This window comes from Paramisgurnus dabryanus, chromosome 19 (genome assembly GCF_030506205.2).
Source record: "Paramisgurnus dabryanus chromosome 19, PD_genome_1.1, whole genome shotgun sequence".
NCBI classification, from domain to species: domain Eukaryota; kingdom Metazoa; phylum Chordata; class Actinopteri; order Cypriniformes; family Cobitidae; genus Paramisgurnus; species Paramisgurnus dabryanus.
In genome coordinates, this window is record NC_133355.1 from 9,977,585 (window position 1) to 9,997,741 (window position 20,157).

At 34.1% G+C, this 20,157-nt stretch overlaps 1 protein-coding gene across 1 annotated transcript; it reads left to right on the forward strand.

Annotated features, from left to right (window-relative positions):
- The first annotated feature begins 149 nt into the window (after positions 1–149).
- LOC135778059 (uncharacterized) lies at positions 150–9,987 on the forward strand. Its single transcript, XM_065288448.2, has 7 exons — positions 150–242; positions 791–814; positions 1,515–1,557; positions 2,062–2,108; positions 5,724–6,106; positions 6,217–6,348; positions 6,599–9,987. The coding sequence occupies exons 3-7, from the start codon at positions 1,547–1,549 to the stop codon at positions 6,731–6,733; spliced, it is 708 nt and encodes a 235-aa protein (XP_065144520.1). The 5' UTR covers positions 150–242; positions 791–814; positions 1,515–1,546; the 3' UTR covers positions 6,734–9,987.
- Positions 9,988–20,157: the final 10,170 nt, after the last annotated feature.

Sequence of the window (20,157 nt, forward strand, 5' to 3'; positions counted from 1 at the left end):
CCTGCTGTAACCTTAAAATGGAGTAATACTCCAGCAACGGCTGACGTTAAATATTTTTGCATGTGTTTCTAAATGGAAAAGTACTAACACATGCCCACAAACTTCTGTCACCTGTCAGTTGCTCCACCTTATTCAAACTGGTTGGAAAACAACCGCACCTTTAAGAATGTTCTTCCTTAATTTACCCAAATAGGCGTTACCTGATTCAAAGACTAACACGAAGCTGCTGTTCGGTGAGCGAGGCAAGTACATTTTTATATTTTTCGATAAATATTCTTATTTGTTACTGTCATTTGATAAAATGATTTGTTTTGATAAAAAAGTTTGGAAAGGTTTTATATGTCAAGTGTAGTTTGAAGATAAAATGCTACAGTTTTTATTATAAAAATAAAGCAATTAGACAATTTTTTTGGAGACATATGTATATTTATATATATAAATACATCTCAAACGTTAAAAAAGTCTTACAACTTTTCAATTTAAAGAGAAATTCAATTGTAAAATACATTGTGCTCAGCGTTAAAAAAAAAACAAGTAAACTATCAGGTAGAACCGGGAAGTAATGAGAGACCTTTGGTGATATGAAATGGCGAAAGAGGACTATGAAAAAAATTAAAATATACTTACTTATCAGATATATATATATAATTATATCTTTCTATCATATTTGATTTCCGCTGTTATATCTGCTGATATGTATATCAATATGACTTATTGTGTATAGTAACAATCTCTTTTCCGGAAAGTTTTGTTTTGTCCTGTGCTTATGTATATATTTCTATTATTGCAGGACAAACAATCCCTCCTCAAACAGGTATGAGTATCCCTAAAATTAAGATGTAATTACGATTTATTTAAATTATCCATTTATGTGCTGTGTGTAAAACAATGTAAACAAGATTGGCTAAAAGGCCCCAAACTCAAATAAGGTTCTTTAATATTATTAAAACCCACTGTATTGTAAATCTTTAGCTTATTTCATATAGTTTTGCTATGAAACTATACTTATGACGTGCATACTTGTGAAGTCACACAAATAGGGATAATTAGAGTGAGGCAACAGAAGCTACAATCTGGGACAGGTAGCTAAATAACAACAGAAAGTGATCAGTACAAAATGGTGGACAGAACAGGGAAACATGTTACACTGTTTATTTAATTTTTTTTATATATTTTAAAAAGTTATACTATAACATTTTCATGTATCGGTATAAAGCAGTTTTTTTGTTGTCAAGAAACCACAATGATGAACCTTTTGTGAGGGACCCCCTTCCTAAAACATTTATTCAGATTAAATGTTTTATGTAAACACTAAAACTGTGTAGATAAGCTGACTTAAGTTGCATATGATGTATAAACAATACTAATTTCATTTTTAATTAATTTCAATTTATAATAGATTAGTTCGATAGACTTTTACATTTTTGCTGGGCTCCCCCAGTTTTCAAACTCCTGATCTAAAGAATACAATGTAATTGTAGGTTATTAATGTGATTACGTGATTTTGTTTATAGATTGTCTACAGGAGAACATTTTCCTAAAGACAATGTTGAAAGGGTAAGTTCCACAACACTGTCACACAGAACTGTGCGATCGCCATAGACGGAGTTTTGCGTTTGTGCTTGGGGGGCACCTACCGGCAAACAAGGGTACTGCAATACTTTGAGATGAGCGAGAGAGTGTGGCTTCATGTTTTTTTATGTATTTATATGGTTTACAGGAAACTTCTAACACTTTTTAAGCCAGTCTACCCACTTAAACATTAGGATTAGACAAATACAATATTAATTATTTTATTTCTTTTTCAATAATAGGTCAGACAAAACTCTGCCTATGGTGATCACTGTTTATTTAAAAGGATAGACTATTGAGTACAGAAATACGTAATTCATCCCTTAGTTGGTGCAATACAAAATGTGTTATTATAGTCATTAGTAGACAGAGGAGGACATTATTCAAAGCATGTTTACATTAATCAAGACATTTACAAATTATCTGTTAACCGTAATTGCTTGTCATTAGGCCCACTGTACCCTTATACTTTTCCCTTTTTCCCTTTAGAATAACAGAAAACATTAAGGAGGGATTTCTGTCAATAGCTGAACATTGTAAGTTATAAATTTCAATATAAAATTACAGATTTAGATCCTTTTCCAGCTGAGGTCTCATAAAATCACATAAAATGCAAACAAATGCAAACATTACCCAGACTGATTAAAGCTTAACAGAGTGTCTGTTGTTTACTGACAGACATACTGCGTAAAAGAAACAATCATCCATTGATCGTGTACAATAATTTTATGTTTTGGAGACTCATATTTTAAGTTATGCAACTGTGTAGACCACCTTATGTGCAAATACTGATAGCAGATCTTGACCAGCAACAAGATGTCAAGATTTGCAACATTTGCACAGAATGCTAACACAGTCTGTTACTATAAAGTGTGAGGACAACCAAAACATGATTCGTATTGTAAAGCATATGAAGAGCCACCATCTGAGAAGCAAATGGAAGCACCTGGATCATTACGCAAATGGAAGCACCTGGATCATTACGCAAATGGAAGCACCTGGATCATTACTTGGATGTAATAATGTGAGTGTCTTTTAAAGCTACCAACTTGAAGACAAATGACTCCAGTGAAACTAAACCACAACTGACGCTGAAAATACTAAGAGCCTTAACTAACTTCCATTTTAGGATGAAAAAACAGATGCGAAAGGGCTACATGGTGATGAAAGTCTGGATTAGCAGCAGGTGGGAGGGGAAGACAATGAGTGTACTAACAGAAAGAAAATGCTGTGGGTGGGTAAAAGCAAACTGGAGGGCAAAATACCATATATGATTACACTACCAAAATAGCCAAGTAGCTATCATGGAAGCTTAAACTTGGATTTTTGCTTGGATATGATAATGTGAATGTCTTTATTAGAACTTATTAGAATTTACCTACAAAGCTATCAACCCACTTTGACCTAAATGTCTCCAGTGAAGCATAAGGACTACAAATGGTGAAATGGACAAAACTTATATAAAAAAAGAAAAACTGAATTCCATTTTAGGAGGAAACAGCTGTCCAGAGCGGTTAAATGGTGGCAAGGTCATGATGGTGAGCGTATCGGCAGATATGAAGAGCCCAGGGCAAGGGGCAAACTGGAGGGCAAACTGGAAAACCAAAACATAACTACTCAGCATCAGAACAGGAATCTCCAACTAGAAGGCGTTACAGAGACATAACTTCTTATTCTTAAATTCATTTATTAGGGATCAAGCACCGAAAGTGCTGTGACACCTATTGGAATTGTTAGTATTCTTCTTCTTTTTCTTCTTCTTCTTAGCCATTGGTGTCTATGGCAGCCCTATTAACAGTACGTAGGAAAATTATGAAATTTTGAAAATGAGTTTGATCAAACCGCTTGTCCGCCATTTTGAAATTTGTCATAAATTGCTATAACTTTTGAAATATTGGACAAATCGGCGCAAAAAAATCGGTAGGAAGCTTCAGAATTATGTCTTGAAGGTATCTGGGAAGTCAGAGTACACTGCCACCTAGGGATAATAAACTATAACAGTTCTTATAGAACCATAATATCTTCTGAATACTTTGTCTGATATTCATTTTCTTTGTGAAATTGGATTCACTGGTTTATGCCGATCGCAATGATACATCGTTTGTCATTTTCCAACATTCTGTTCATAAGTTATTTCAAAGCATATGTTAAATGGTTTTTTGCTACTCGTTTTACAAAATTACTAGTTCATTTTATCCCAGGTTCTGCTCGTGTAATGTTTGGAGCAATCCGCACAGACGTGACCAAACAGATTTTTGATATTCTGTTTTGTTTCATAAAAATACTGCTCCAAAGTTGACCGTGCCTGTGATGTTGTCTATTTGTCATAGTAAATAATGTGACTGTATATTATATTTAATAGCATTACTATACAGAATGTTCTTCTTGTCTTCAATCTCACTTGAGCCTTTTGATTCTCATATGCATTGTATTTCTGTTATGTCTGCTCTGCAGTGTCAGTTCTGCATCTTTGGTGATTGGCATATGTCAATGCTTGCAGCTCTGTAAGCTCTTTTCTGCTACCCCCTTGAACTGTGTGGCGCATATAGTAAACCACATGCATTGAGATTCTGAGGTCATGGGTTTGAATCCCATGTGAGTGGTTTTTGTCTTGACTTTGTTGTTTAAGTTATCTGATTCTGTTATCCATTGTATGTTTTAATTCTGATCTGTGGTGTCATTTCTGCATCTTCAGGTATTGGCATATGTCAATGCTTGCAGATCTGTAAGCTCTTTTCTGCTGCCACTTTGAACTGTGTCATCTGAGTGGCGCATCTAGTAAATCACATGCATTGAGATTCTGAGTTCTTGGGTCCGAATCCTGCCTGAGGCATGTATTAGGATCTTCTATTAAAGTTTTGTTCTTCCTCATCAATTCTTCTCAACATATGTAGTTCACATATGTTCTCATGTTTTCTGTTGTTGCTCTACATTGTGGTGGTTCTGCTCTGTGATTGCTGTGCCTTGCGTGTTTGATTTGCTATATGTTGCTTGCTGTGCTTTGTGTGCTTTGTGTGTTTATGTGCTTTGGGTGCTCATTGCGCTGAAGGTGCTTGATCCCGTATCGCTGCTTGCAGCTATATTCTGTATTTGTAATTTATCAGCATGTTTTTCTTTGACAATATTTTACTTACACTACTATACATTCTAATGCATATTTCCTACTTTTTACTCATAAATAGATGTTGTTTTAATGTACTTACAGTGATGTTTAAAATATTCTGTCACCATTTACTCACCCTCAGGTTGTTCCAAACCTTTATAAATGTTTGTATTTTGTTGTACACAAAGGAAAATATTTGTAATCAAACTGAAAACAGGAGGACCATTGACTTCCATCGTAGGAAATAAAATACTATGGAAGTCAATGGTGTCTAAAAACGGTTTGGTTACAAACATTGCTCAAAATATCTTTCTTTGTGTTTAGCAAAACCATGAAATTTATTCAGATTTGGAATAACTTGAGGGTGAGTAAATAATGACAGAATTGTCATTTTTGAGTGAACTATCCCTTTAAGTATTAAAATTAAAAAGCAACTCATATCCATGAAATGTAGTGGACTGAAAAGTAAGATAATATGCTTTAGAATGTATTGAAGTAAAAGTAAAAAAAAAACACTCTGAAAAACTACAGATACTTGAAAAAGGTTTAGTAGAGTAATATAAAATACTTTTCTATTGTCCACCTTTGACATGAAGTAATTAAAGGGAGATTTTTTATACATGACAGTGAGTAAATGATGAAAGAATTGTCATTTTTGGGAGAACTATCCCTTTAAGACAGCACAGAAATCTTCTTTCTGGAGTGGCAGATTCGCAAGAGAACAATGAGAAAGCATGAATCATCAATCAATTCTTCTCCATCAAGCATTCAATATTCATCACTCAACATCCCTCAACTGAATTTTTTTTAAAATAAAGTATTATAAAAAAAACAAACCCCCCCAGAAATAATAATAGTGGTGGAAGAAGACAAGCAAATATCAATTCATACTATAGTGGGTTCATAGTTCTCGCAAATGCTTTTTATCTCTTCAGGGATGATGTTTTTGTACTTTTCATAACATATTAATGTTATATTATGATATTTATTAATGATAATATAGTATTTCTAATGCATGTCTATGTTATTTATTTATATTATGCTATAGATGCCGTGGACCTCAGTGCAGTAGCAAGTTTTGTAAAGTGTAATTGCAGCTCAACAATCCCCCTTGCGAAACCAAACAATTGTAGTCTGAGAATCTGTGGGCAGGATGGCACAGTCTATGCTGGGGATGAAGAGCAGCTTGAAGCCTGGAAAGATTTCTATCTGCCAGAAAGAAAGGAGATGGAGGTAATTGGTGCCATTGATTACTTCCCATGTGATGCCTTTGGCCTGCAGTTGGTGCTCTTGTTGTGTGAGGATGGAAAGGTTTATGCTTACGAGGATGAAGTTTTGCACCTTGTAGCCAAGAATCTGAAAGAGCTGCTTCAGGATGGAATGGTTTTTCCTGCACATGAGACCTTCAAGCTTGGGGAATATTTAGAACTGGTGAGGTCACACAAATCCAAGTTCTATCGAGTATCTCAATTATATACATTTTATTATTTGCCAAATACTGCATATGTTTATACATTTTTATTTCTCTGTTTGTTCCACAGACTGATGAAGAATACAGTGAAATAATGGAAAGTGAAGACATCAAAGCAATAAAGGCAGAACACCAAAAGTTTAGAGAATCTTTGGAGCTTGAATTGCTGGAAAGCCTCAATGAGATCAAACAGAGTCGACATGTAAGATGACCTGCTATTTTTTATCTATTAGATTTACCATTTTTTTTTGCAGTGTTTTTGCCATGTTCTTTATGAATATAAATATCTGTATTGTTACTTTTATAAGTAGATCACTGAAGATTTGGTAGTAATATGGTAAAATAATGTTCCAGAAATTTCTGACATTGGTCTGATGACTGGGCTCTCTCCATAAAAAAACTGCAGATTTACATTTTTGTAGTCATATACTGTATATAGCTTTTTTAAACAGGACCCCCCTGATGTGCAAAAGAAAAGGGGACCGGAGGATTTAACAGGCACCAAACAAAGTAAAGAAAAGTATACATCATGCAAACACAGTGTGGTTAATGGAAAGAACACCTGTACCATGCAATGCTGTTATTGAAGGGGAATCAATCTGTAGTGGTGTTGTATCAGTTAAAATTTGAAACTGTACACTTGCTGATACCTTATTTCTTAAACTTTTAAATAATTCTGTAAGATTTTTTGTTTATATAAGTATACATATTCTTTTTCTATTATATTCTTGAGGTTGCAAATAGCACTTTATTGATATGCTTAAGAAAAATTACAGTTAGTTTACTGAGCTACAAAAGATTATTCCATTAACTGAATAAATATTGTAATCAGTTGCTAAAAGGTATAGATTTATCTCACTAATGTCATCAGCTGCTAAAATTACATTTCTTATGGCTGTAAAAAACTATCACAGTCATTTTATGATTGAACTGTACAGATTACTCAAATGAAAAACTACCTCCTAAACATTGAATAATTTGGAAAATGATGAAAATGTAGTAATAACAAGAGGATCACAAGACTTAAAATTTTGTCATTAATTTCCCTTGTCTCTTTCAACACATGAATCACCCGAGGCTCTCGAATTTAATAAAAAACATCTTAATTTGTGTACCGAAGACAGTGGTGGCACGTGACTGCTCTTCCGAGGAGCACAAAAAAGTGTTATGTGTGTTGCTCGTGTTTACAAAATTTTGAGGGCACACCGATGCAAAGTTCGTCACAACATGTATGTGGGCCGTTATGTGTGTGGTTTGTAATTTCAAAATATCGGCACGTCGAGTGAACCTATGTGCATCAGGTGTCTTGTTAAAATAAGTGCCTGCTGCACACGCGTCAAAACCATTTATGATAAAAGAGACGCTCACGTTCAGAAAATACAAGACACTCCATTAACAGTAAACTCTGATTACGCATGAGATTATGGGAGTATCTGGCAAACGCGAACGTCTCTTTTATCATAAACCCTTTAGACGCGTCTGCAGCAGGCACTTATTTTAACAAGACACCTGATGCACATAGGTTCACTCGACGTGCCGATATTTTGAAATATCAAACCACACACATAACGGCCTACATACATGTTGTGACGAACTTTGCATCGGTGCGCCCTCGAAAATAGAAGTCACCGGCCGCCACTGACCGAAGATGAGGAAAGGTCTTTCGGTTGGTTAACAACATGAGGGTGAGGTATTAATGACAAAACTTTCATTCTTGATATAAAGCTTAAAGGATTTTTATGTACTAGAAGTTTTTTCACATAACATGTTTACATATGAGGAAGTCTGATGCAAAAGCCAACTTCGTCAAAAATGAAGTAATGATATTAACCGTATGCTCTCTGCATGTAGCCTATTATACGTATATCAAATCTTTTTGTTTCAAATAGGCTACGCTTAATCCCAGCCTTGGGGGCTGATCACACCCAACACGCTTTAAACTCTTTTATAAAAAAGAGCAGTGCGACGCGTCTTTTTATATTGCTAGGCAACCACCGAGTCAGCTGTCTTGTCAATCAAATATTAAAACGTGAGCGCTCTTTTGCTGTTAACTGTCATATTAGCAGACACTTCATATTAGCAGACACTTCATATTAGCAGGTTACTCGTGTTACTCTATTTTGTGATAAATGAACACTTCTTATTTACTTCTTACGTTCTGTGTTATTATTAACTGTGCCGCTCACCACGTTCCTGCGATGTTAGATCAGAAATATCTTGTCTGCAAGTGTTCATTTATCACAAAACAGAGTAACACGAGTAACCAACTCATTTAAATTTCAGTAATTGTAACTGCGTTATTTGATTTAAAAAAAATAATTTGTTACATGCTCATTACCGCTAAAAGTAGTGGAATTACAGTAACGGAATTACTTTGTAATGCGTTACTCCCATCACTGTTTTTAACACGAAATAACGCCTTAAATGGCATGACACACAAAATGTGTAAAAAATGAACACATCATTTTTTGCAGTGTAGAATATCATTCAAAAAAGGCGCCTGCAACTGCCATAAACGCGTTTGGTGTGATCAGCCCCTTAGGATGTTCAGAAATACTGGTTTTGGTGTAAAAAAGTTTTTTTCGTTGAAAAAAGTATTTACATGAAAAACACATCAGAAGCACCTATAGGGTTTTCCAGCACTGTCGTTGATTGTTGAGATTGAACAGTATTAAAAATCAAGTGAATGTAAATGTTTGGGTAATTTTGTAAATGCAGTTATTATTGTGTACTTGCAAACATGTTATGTGAAATACTTTGTTCAGTGCAGTACTACATTCAAAACAAACACAAACCTTCATCATCCTTAATTCCTCTATTTTTTCTGCATTTTCATCATTTTCCAGATTCTGCAAGGCGTATGTAAATTTTGACCACAAATGTATGCATGTACAGGAAACCCATTTTAAAATGTTTTATTTGTACCAAATTCAATTAAATGTGCACACAAAAATTGCCCAATTTACCCTTATATCATTTCAACCCAAGTATGACTTTCTTACAAACAGCACAATATGGATTGGATGAAACTCTGACGAATGTCTTTGCTGATACAATATAAGTCAGTGTTGTCCAAAACATTGTTACATTTATGCTTGAATGATTTGGACACTATTGACTTTAATAGTGACTTTATTGACATTAATTGGCTTTATGGACAAAGTCAGCATTTTGTCATTTAGTCATTCTTCAAAATTTTCTGCAGAAAGAAAGAAAGAAAGTCATATGGGCTTGAAAGTACATGAGAGTAAGTACAGTAAAGGATGACAGAATTTTATTTTTCTTCTTCATTTTACTGACACACTTTGTCAAAGCATTGTCTTATGTTAAATATGGCTTCACTAGTCAAACTCTACCAACCATGTTTTTGGCAGATTGATAAAAATTTTTATTTGCATAGTTGAACTACAAATATAGTTAAACTAGGGTTGCTTGTGGCTTCTGTGATTAATTGTTTTCTTGTCAATTCTCTGGTGTCTGTGTCTGTCAAAAAAAAAATATATATATATAGATGTGTGTGTGTGTGTGTGTGTGTGAAATCAGAGCTCAGAGAGACTGTGGTAGAAGACCATGTTATAAAACTGGTTTTCTGTAATTATGGGAATACATAACAATGAAATATGACATAAGAGTATTGTTCAACCATTAAGAGCACAATTAATGACATTAACAACATCTGTGTTTTACTATGTGTGTTTTGGATGTTCTACTTATTTTTTATAGATTTTTTTTACACCAACAAGGACATACTCTGTAATAACTGTTTCAGATGTGAATTTTTTAAATGAAGACTGAAATGTAAATGTGATGGAAAAATAAAGAAGCACACACTTGAATGTTATTTGCATTTTAATGAGCAATCTTTTCTCATTAAAGAGTCATAAGCAAAAATATTTTAAAGCAATATTAATAGTTTTGCATAGTAGTTGGTTATTATATTTGAAATATTCAATGTGTAATGTTACTCTATGAAGTATAAAGTTTCACAATAGAAGCTTACACTATTTAAAAAAACTAAGAGAATAAAAAAAATCTACATAAATTTAATTTGCTATATGTGACCCTTATTGATTGAAACACCCAGCATTTTTAAGTGTATCATTATTGTTTTATTTATTGTTTTATAAGTGTGACAGACTTTTAACAGATGTCAATAAAATTTAAGAGTGTAATAAAGTAATAATAAAGTGTTGAGATGAAAATTAAACAAAATTAGTCAGTAAGTCTGACTAAATAAAAAAGGAGATGAGAGTGAGATCTTTTTCAATGGTATTTTAATACCATCATTTTACACTAGTATGACATGTACATAATGTTCTGTTGACTCATATTTATTAAGTGGTAACACCTTATGTTATTGAAAAACAGATAGACACACCCCACCTACTGGATGAAAATAAATGCATTGCACCTGATTCAGAGGTACAGTATGTTAAGACACCTTCCCGAAGCACAATGCACACTGAAAAAACAAGCTTGGTGACGTTTTGTCTTACTGCACTAACATCCAAAACTGCTTTTTAACATTTTTTTGTACAGTTTTCCTGTTGAGATATGTTGTTGCTACAATATTTATCTACATTTTAAATCCATATCAAACACATATTATACATCATATACCTGTTAACAACACTTAAAATAATATACTTTGCCACCACAGAGCCTATTAAAGGTATAGAGGCAGAAAAAACACTCAACAATGTCTCTGGATATAAGCAGTGATATTTCACTCGGATGTGGTAAAACAACCCAGTCTCATGAAAAAACGTACCCTGACTACGTTGGTCCAATTTGCAAAACGTGGAGGGGTTACAATAATGGCCCTAGAATTGTATGACTGTTACATTTTTTTTTCGCCTATTCTTTTAATGGCCCTTGAATTGTATGACTGTTACGTTTTTCTTTCGTCCAAGTCACGTGACTTTCAAGCTACCGGCCGTGAGAACAAAAAAACATGGCGGACATTTCTCTCATTTTTAGTGGAAAAATCTATATTGTGAGTTAGTTTCTGCATAAAAATAAGTTTTGATTACATTTCTAGCGAGAAATATATATTTTATTTTCATAATATGCACTCAGTGAATTTACATAATCACTCGCTTGCTCGATGTTACGCAGATTTTTCAGATCTCGCCAGAATAATGTAAAACTGATACGTTTTTGGTTGCTATGGTTGCTGCCAGGGCTCGTCACATGACGTCTTCTACAGACCATAATAAATAAGAATAAATAGGAAGAGGCAACAATAAATGATCTATGCCAGCGCAAGTCAATATTTATCTGGCCAGTCAACTGGTTTTTAATTTTTAAAAATCCCTCGCAGTCTGAACTGCAACAGCACGGTCTGCGGTGAGTTAAACAACGTTCAACTGCAGGATCAATAGCATTCAGCGGTGAGTTTAACAACCCTCAAATGCGGTTAAAACAACATTCAGAGGGAAGCTTTATTTAAACCGCGTTCAACTGCAGATAAAACAACATTCAGAGGTGACTTTAACAACGCTCCACGGCGCGTGGGAGTAGCATTTTAAGCGTTTTCTGATCATGTAGGTAAGTGCTTTGATTACCTTTAGACGTGATGCATGCTGGGAGGCAAATATTTTTTTATCAAAGGCTCGTTGATGGTAATAAATATACATATAAATATACATTTTACTATACTACGATTGTGTTCGATTAATTAATGGGTTGTTTAATTATTAATTTGTTTATTTTAAATCCTGTAATTTAACAACTCTGACGTCATCGAATGCGACGATGCTAAGGTCCATCCATTGCGATTTCCACTCGGTAAGTTGATGGAGATGATTCTTACATTGACACAGCAAAGAAATGTTTAATCGTGACAATAAGTTGTGTTTGGAACATTCTAATGTATAAGGTAGCAATCTTAGGATGGTAAATCATATAAGTCATTAAACAAATAACTTTGTTGCACCACATATGCATAGGCTAATAGCAAAAGTAGCTAATTAAACTATTTTTTGTCGCAAATAAGTTGATAATGCAAGATACAGGGAAATGCAAGATTTTCAGTAGCGATATGTTACCTATATTACACTAGCTCGCAACAATTAAGCCTCTTTTAGCCAACATGATCAGATGAAGAACAGTGTTGCCAGATTGGTTTGTTTTCCAGCCCAGTAATTACTTAAAATCCACACAAAATTATACAATAAACTCCCAGAATGATCTATAATTAAACAATACAACTTAATTCATAACAGCACCATTATTGTGGCTCATCATGTTTTAATATGAAGTAATTAAAGCCAATTTCAGCCAACACGATCAGTATAAATTATAAACATTTAACTGTACAAAATCAATATCACATAGATTTGAGCTTAAATGTGTGTGTGTGTGCATACATATATGTGTGTGTTTATATATAGGTGTGTTATTTATTTCTTTTCTGTTTAGGTCCTTCAACTCTTTATGCCCCCATCACAAACACACACACACACACACACACACACACACACACACACACACACACACACACACACACACACTTTCTTGGTGATCTGTAAGAAGAGGAGGCAGCAGCACCAGAGAAGACACCTGAGCCGAGGGTGCATTGGAGACAAAGAGACACTGATGTAAATATTGTCTCTATGCAAGGCCAAGGTCAAGCAGGAATCAACCAAAGAAAGGTCAGTATTGTTTATATTTTAAAATATATTTTTAGTATCTACACTGTTTAGGACTTACAGGTGTATAAAATTAATGGATTCTACTTCTAAGGATAATGTCAATGGCCAATCAGTTTGTTTCTTTATAATCTGTTTTATTAAAGCATTCTTATTTGCTGTCATCATCTGCATGACATAGATAACCATCCAGTAACTGGACTGTTAACATTAGGGTTTGGGAAATTAAAGTGTTGTAGTTTTTCTCTTTAGCTATAATGTTTTTTGTGTAAGGTTGCTGTTAGTGCATAAACAATACCTTCAGAATTATAAAGCTTAAAGTTCAATGCCAAGCGATATGTTTCCTTTAACAGGATTCCCCTTTCAAAACAGGAAAAATGGGACCTTTAAACAGAGAGCTTGCACCATTTCAAACTGGTAACCAGACTGTGCCACTAGCCTTGGGACAAGTTGGAATTTTGTATATATGTATATTATATATAAATGTTGCTTTGTGTTGTTTTTATCCTCTAAAGCTGATCACATTCAGAACACTGATCCTCCCAATGCTCCTGACACTCATTGTGAGGTGGCCTTTGCTCCAGAGACTGTTGGTGTGTACATCAATGTGTTGAAATTACAGTATATAACAGTAGGTTATAATGTAAATACTTTTCTTAAATTTGATAGAATACCGGACCTTTTACACTCAAAGCCATTCCATGAAGTACAATAAATGCTGTAAATGTATATTCATAAAGGGAAATATAAAAGTATTGTTTTTGTATACTGCATACTATTTTTTACAGAGTGCATTCACTAAACGATTTCTCAGGGGACGAGGCACCACCTCCTGGAACCCCAAGAGATCTTCTTCTGGCTTCCTCAAACTGGAGAACACGTCAAAGTCTCTTCAGAGAGGTGGAGGGCAGAGAGAGCCCATCTGGTGAACACGGCTGTTGCACAAGAAAATGTGGTAGCACACATCTGCCTAAGTAAGTAGTTAAGCTACAGTAATAAGCTTTACTATTTCAATTATACCTTTTTGTCTCTTATTTCTGTTTGATGATGAATTTATGTGGATACTGCTTGTCAGCCACCATTATTCAATTACAATCTTATATTGTTCAGTCAAATCAAACAATCTTAATTGTCCTTCACTGTATGATGTTTTTCAGTGTGGCTTGTACCCGTGGAAATGCCTGACAAAATCTGTGGTTGTTCACCAGAGTGAAGAACTTTGTTTTGTTCTGTTATAGTAGAATCTTAAAAATCTTTACATACTTGATTTCCAATAATTTAGCATTGATACAACATTTAAGTATGAAAGTATTAAGTAGAAAGAAATGAATAAATTGTACAAAGAAATCAAACACTAATTAATCTAATTAAGGTTTATATTACAGGGAATGTGCAGTGGGAGACTTAAACAGAAGTGGGTACTGGCCTGCAACCCTTCAATTCACCACAATTTATGCCATAGATATCTTGTTTTCATTTCAAGAGATGAAGATGGCGGCACCAGGACTGTCCTGTCAAGCATTTTTTAAGAATGCTGGATCAGCGAACTGTCTGCTTTGGTCGTGTGAGTATTTATCCTACAGTATTGATAATATATTTGAATTGTGGGTTGAAAGCTGCTTGGTGCTAATGTATTTGTTGCACATTATTAGCTGTTGATTTCCTTATTTTAAATAGACTGGCAAGATCTCAGCAGACAGTTTTCAGAAAAGTTTTTTTGAGTGGGAGGCTGTGCGATTCAAGGTGGACAATATTTGCAAGGAAGAGCCTTTCATCTGCCCTGCATGCACCCCAGAGATGCTTGCAGTTCAGTAGATCATTTCAAGAATACTGCTAGGTACTCCAAACTTTTTTTGACAGTGTTTGTATTAAAAAGAAAATGGTAACACTTTTAGTGCTGCCTCACGATTAGTCGCGACTAATCATTTGCAGAATAAAAGTTTGTTTACATGATATTATGTGGGTGTACTGTGTATAATAATAATAAACAAACACGTATATAATTTAGAAACATTTGCATGTGCATATATATGTTTATATTTATATATAATTTATATATATATATATATATATATATATATATATATATATATATATATATATATATATATATATATATATATATATATAATTCTTATATAAATATATTTTTTTTCTTAAAATTATACATGTATGTGTGTGTATTTATATATACATAATTATTATACACAGTACACACACTTTTCAGCACTAAACGCTTTACAATAATGTATTAGTAAACGCATTAACTAACTTGAACAAACAATTAACAATATCGTTTTCCAACATGTTTTAATTCTTGTTAATGTTATTTTATGTCATTACAGTAATTAATGTTAGCTCATGGTGTATGACTTAAAATTTACAACATTTGATTTTATAAATGTATTTGTAAATGCAGAAATTAACATGAACTGAAATTAATTAATGCTGTAGAAATATTGTTTATTGTTAGTTCATGTTAGCTAATGCATTAACTAATTGTTAACAAATACAACCTTACTGTAAAGTGTTATCTAGAAACTTAAATCTTGTGCATCAAGTAAACCTACACAATAAGTTATCATAAATTGTTTTGCCCCATTTTTAGATCTGAGGAACCGGCCATCTTTGAAGGTGTCTTTATAGCCAAGGATAAAGATGTTACCAGATTTGTGGACTACATTCACAACACAACCACAACGAAAAGCTTGCCAGAAAACAGGATGTAACCTGTAAATATTGGCCTTCAATAGTTGTGAAAAGCTGTCCAGAGCTCCAGCACCTTCTTAAAGGAACACGCCGACTTCTTGGGACTTTAGAGAGTTAGATAACCCCCAGAGTTAGATAAGTCCATACATACCTTTTTCATCTCTGTGCATGCCATAACTCTGTCTGACACACCCACTGCTAGCCTAGCTTAGCACAAAGACTGGAAGTAAATAGCTCCAGCTAGCATACTGCTCCCAATAAGTGACAAAATAACGCCACCAATTTCTTATTTATATGTTGTGATTTGTATCGTCACCTCGTGTACAAATAACAAGGTCATATGAGACATAATCATCTTTTAATCGTATATATACTGTGAACAAAGTTCTAAGAAGGCAAAGCACTGCTACTTGGGCGGAGTGATTAGCTAACTCTCTTCTCCTCACCATTCTCAGGTGCTGCGAGCAAATTATTCTGCCCAAGTAGCAGTGCTTTTATATATATATATATATATATATATATATATATATATATATATATATATATACACATACGCACGCACGCACGCACACACACACACACACACACACACACACACACACACACACACACATACACACATACATATATATATACATAAACTATACAAATTGAGAGCAGTATGCTAGCTGGAGCCATTTACTTCCAGTCTTTGTGCTAAGCTAGGCTAGCGGTGGGTGCGTCTGACAAAGTTACGGCACGCACAGAGATGAAAAAGGTTTATATGGATTTATCTAACTCTGGGGATACAGTGAATAAGCTAAAGTCACAAAAAGTTGTCGTGTTCCTTTAACATGAACCCATTCCTTTCAGTTTTTCATGCCAAAGCCCATAATTTTAAATGTGAGGTATGGAAAAGTTGCTATGTGATAGAAAATAAAGTGAACATCTATGTATATTTTTTTTCTTTAACTAGGTGAAATGGAGTGGGGCAAATGCAGGATGTTGCTGTATTAACACTAGGAGAGGAGGTGGGACAGTGCAGTACCTTCCTCTCTAGGATTGCAGTGACTACAAAACAATTGTGAAAAGCAGGTAAGACAACTGCACTAGTTATATAATCATATAATAAATATGTTGATATCTGACACATTTTCTGTGTTCGCAGGACGCGCAGACAATCTGCCTCTCATGGCCATGCGCTGGAATCAGCAAAAGTTTAACAATTTAGCCACCTCAATTACTCGTCGATATCAGAAGGTAATGAAATCAGTAGAATTTGTTTTAGATGTTTTGAAATGTGTCTGAGCAATGTTTGAAGCAGTGCATTAAACAACATTTGTTTTTTGTTTCTTGCTATCTGTGATTGTTTGTCATTGTAGACCAAAAAACTCTGGAAAGCCAGTTAGAAAACCTAGAGTCCATGAAAGCCCAATTGGCAGTGACAGAAAGCTAATTGGAAGGCTAGGTCAGTGATATAAAGGAATGGGCAGATTGTGATGAAATAATAATTTGTTATATTATGAATGCATTTGACAAATTTTATGAAAAAGGACACAATTTCCAAAATGCTTCAAATATTAGTCTGTATCCCTATACAAGTTCAGAGATTATTTGAAGGTTGACTTTTAATACACATGACTTAAGACTTTTTTCATTATTGCATTCCAGACTCTGTACATCTAAGTCAGCTTGGAGACTTCAGGAGGAGCAGAAGATGCTTGTTGCAGAGATGGACCATCATTGGAAATCTCTAAGCTTGTGCTGATGCCATCAGAGAGCTGTCCTGCTTGTTTTCTAATGAGACAATGAAAAGTATGTATTTGTAATATATGGCATAATGGCAATGGATATTTTTATTTTGTTTTTAGTAAGAGTATAACCTATTAACTTAAATCTGCTAAAGTGCACATTCACATAACTACATATAGGACATATCCTCTCTAATCATTGAAGGAAACAAGTAGTAATGTAAACACATTTTATTAAACCATAAGTGGCTGTAGGTCAACAAGTCATTGCACTTTTTTCTTCCTGAAATATATAACTACTTCCTAATAACCATAGGGACCAGCCGTGTGGTCCGTCGGATTGTCACCACATCCTATAGACTTTTTGTGCAGCCACCAATCAAAATTTGCCAGACTATGACTCTTCTGACCAGCAAACATTTTGTTGACTTATAGTGGCTGCCCTAATAAATATACTGTCTGTTTATTAAGTTTCTAATTAAAGTTATTGTGTTCCTCTTTTAAGATTCACCATGTGGCCTAAGTGAAGAGGGTCTAAAAGGTCTGCTGAGCACCATTCTCAGAGAGCAACATAAAATCAGAAAAATTTGCAAGCAAGAGACTGTTACCTACAAGTTTTGTCTGGAGCAGAGAACATCAACTTCTTATACAGTGCTTCACCTGATGAGTACGACAGTGACTTTGACATTTCTGATGATGGTCTGTAATCCACAAGACTGTCACCTTCCATCATTCTGGACAAAGACTTCTAACTGTCAATATAAAGCATTTAATAAAATCTACTTTTCATAACCTTATGTAGCCTCTTTATTCACATAATACACATACTGTATACATGTACAATATGCTTCTACAACTACTCAGTGGTGGAAATAAAGTGAATAAATAAAGTAGGGGTGAGCGGGGCACAAATAAACATGGGGTTGATTGTAAGACGGTTACATGTTTTTTATACAGGGCCAAGCAATCTGTGCTTTTGGTCTTTTTTCTGATTGTCGAAGATGAATTTGTGTAATGTGTTTTGGTTAAGATATTGAACAGAGAGTTTTTTTCTATTTTTGAGTTGGGTGTGTAAGTCACCAAATCCAACCTTGCATTATTTTGATCACTGTCTTGTTACCTTAAACATAACAGGTTTTTGAAACATGTCAGCATATAGCTGATAGCTGGGATTGAAATCATTTTTACACAGCGGGGTTAGTTGTAACACAGTCGGGTAGACAATGATAGTGAAATGAAAACAGTGTAAATACTAAAATGATAATACAATATCAGGGAAAATAAATCACAATTATGATTTTTTTTGTCTTAATTGTGCGGCCCTATAAAAATCTATTTATATGCATTGATGCATAATGCAAGGATGTTAGATGAAGGATGGATAGACCAGTGGTTCTCAAACTTTTTCAGTGTGCGGCCCCTCTTGTGTACAGTGCATTCTTTTGCGGCCCCCCGGAATTTTTTATGACAAAAACAGTTCTAAAATGTAATATTTTAATTAAACAAAACATATTAAATAATACCTAGTAGTGCTGTTGGTTAGTTGGCTTATTATTTTTTTAGGTTTAATTACACAGAATTCATGATAAATGAATGTATTTTATAAAATGTCATAAAACTGGGCCCCCCCTGGCACCATCTCCCGGCCCCCAGTTTGAGAACTACTGGGATAGACATTCACACATTCATCTATTATAGGCAGATATGAACATCCACCTTTATTATATAGACTGAATTGAACTGAATTATTTGTCTTTTAACCACATTTTCAAACCCTCTTTTTGTTACAATGAACCCCACCTATGAGGTAAGTTGTAATGTTTGCACTCCAATAACTTTCGGTGTAATTGTACAATAACGGTGGGTCACATAAACAAACTATAAGTGTTCATTTGTAGCAGAGAGGTGTGTGTTGATTGTGTAAAAAAAGTATTAATCTATCTTAAATATCTTTTGAATGATAGAGCCAAAGTCAAAGTGCACAACTCCAACAAACATCCACTGTATTGTAGTAGAGATTTGAGGTATTTCTTCTCATCCGACCTTCTATTTTTATTCCATTGTCATTTAGATAGAAAAAAATGAACTAATATTGTTATAAGCAAAACGTCTCAGAATAAACTATTTGATTGGCAACTAATATTTACACAACCTCAGCTAATCACCTCAACTACACCAACAAATAATCTTGGATGAGTAATAATTATCAAAGAATGATTGACAGGGAGAAATTGGATGTTTGAACATCAGCTGGTGGCTGAGAATAAAATAGTACAGTTTAGTTGAACTGTAGTGTGCTGTATAAAAATTTAATCCTGAAAATCATTATGATACAGTTATGATACAACAATTTTTCTGTGTAATTTATTAAAAGTATCTTAGTCACATTATGTTATGACATTTGTGACAATAATGCTCTATTATTGTCTTTTATATTGTGATTGTTTGCATTGCATGATTTTTATGACTCGCCTGACTTATCTGTTAAATTTGTTACTGTATTTCTGTATTCTGATTTTCTCATAATATCAACAAAACCTAACACAATGAATTTGGAAAAGGTGGGAAATAAGAATATTGTTCAGATAAAAATGTCACTCAGCACAGATTGTTATCCATGATGAAGAGGGTACATATGTGTAGGGGCCCAGTAACAGCCCATGGAAATGCAAAAATAATGCACATTTCAAATGGCTTTAAACCAAAGTCTGATTAGTTTATTAAAGAGAAAATTGTTAGGACAGCTATTTATGATATGATATGTTTACTAAATAATGTTGGACAGAGATTTGTGACATGCATGGAAAGCTGTTAAAAAGCATTATAAAAAGTAATCACAATAAAATACAATATTTCATTCTAACTCTTAAATATGTTATAGAGGTTTGTACAATGAACATATTTACATGCCATTTTGTT

Coding starts and splice junctions, on each gene's coding strand:
- LOC135778059 (XM_065288448.2), top strand. Junction 2,109..5,723: donor TCTGTCAATAGCTGAACATT/GTAAGTTATAAA, acceptor ATTATGCTATAG/ATGCCGTGGACCTCAGTGCA. Junction 6,349..6,598: donor AGATCAAACAGAGTCGACAT/GTAAGATGACCT, acceptor TTTTTTAAACAG/GACCCCCCTGATGTGCAAAA.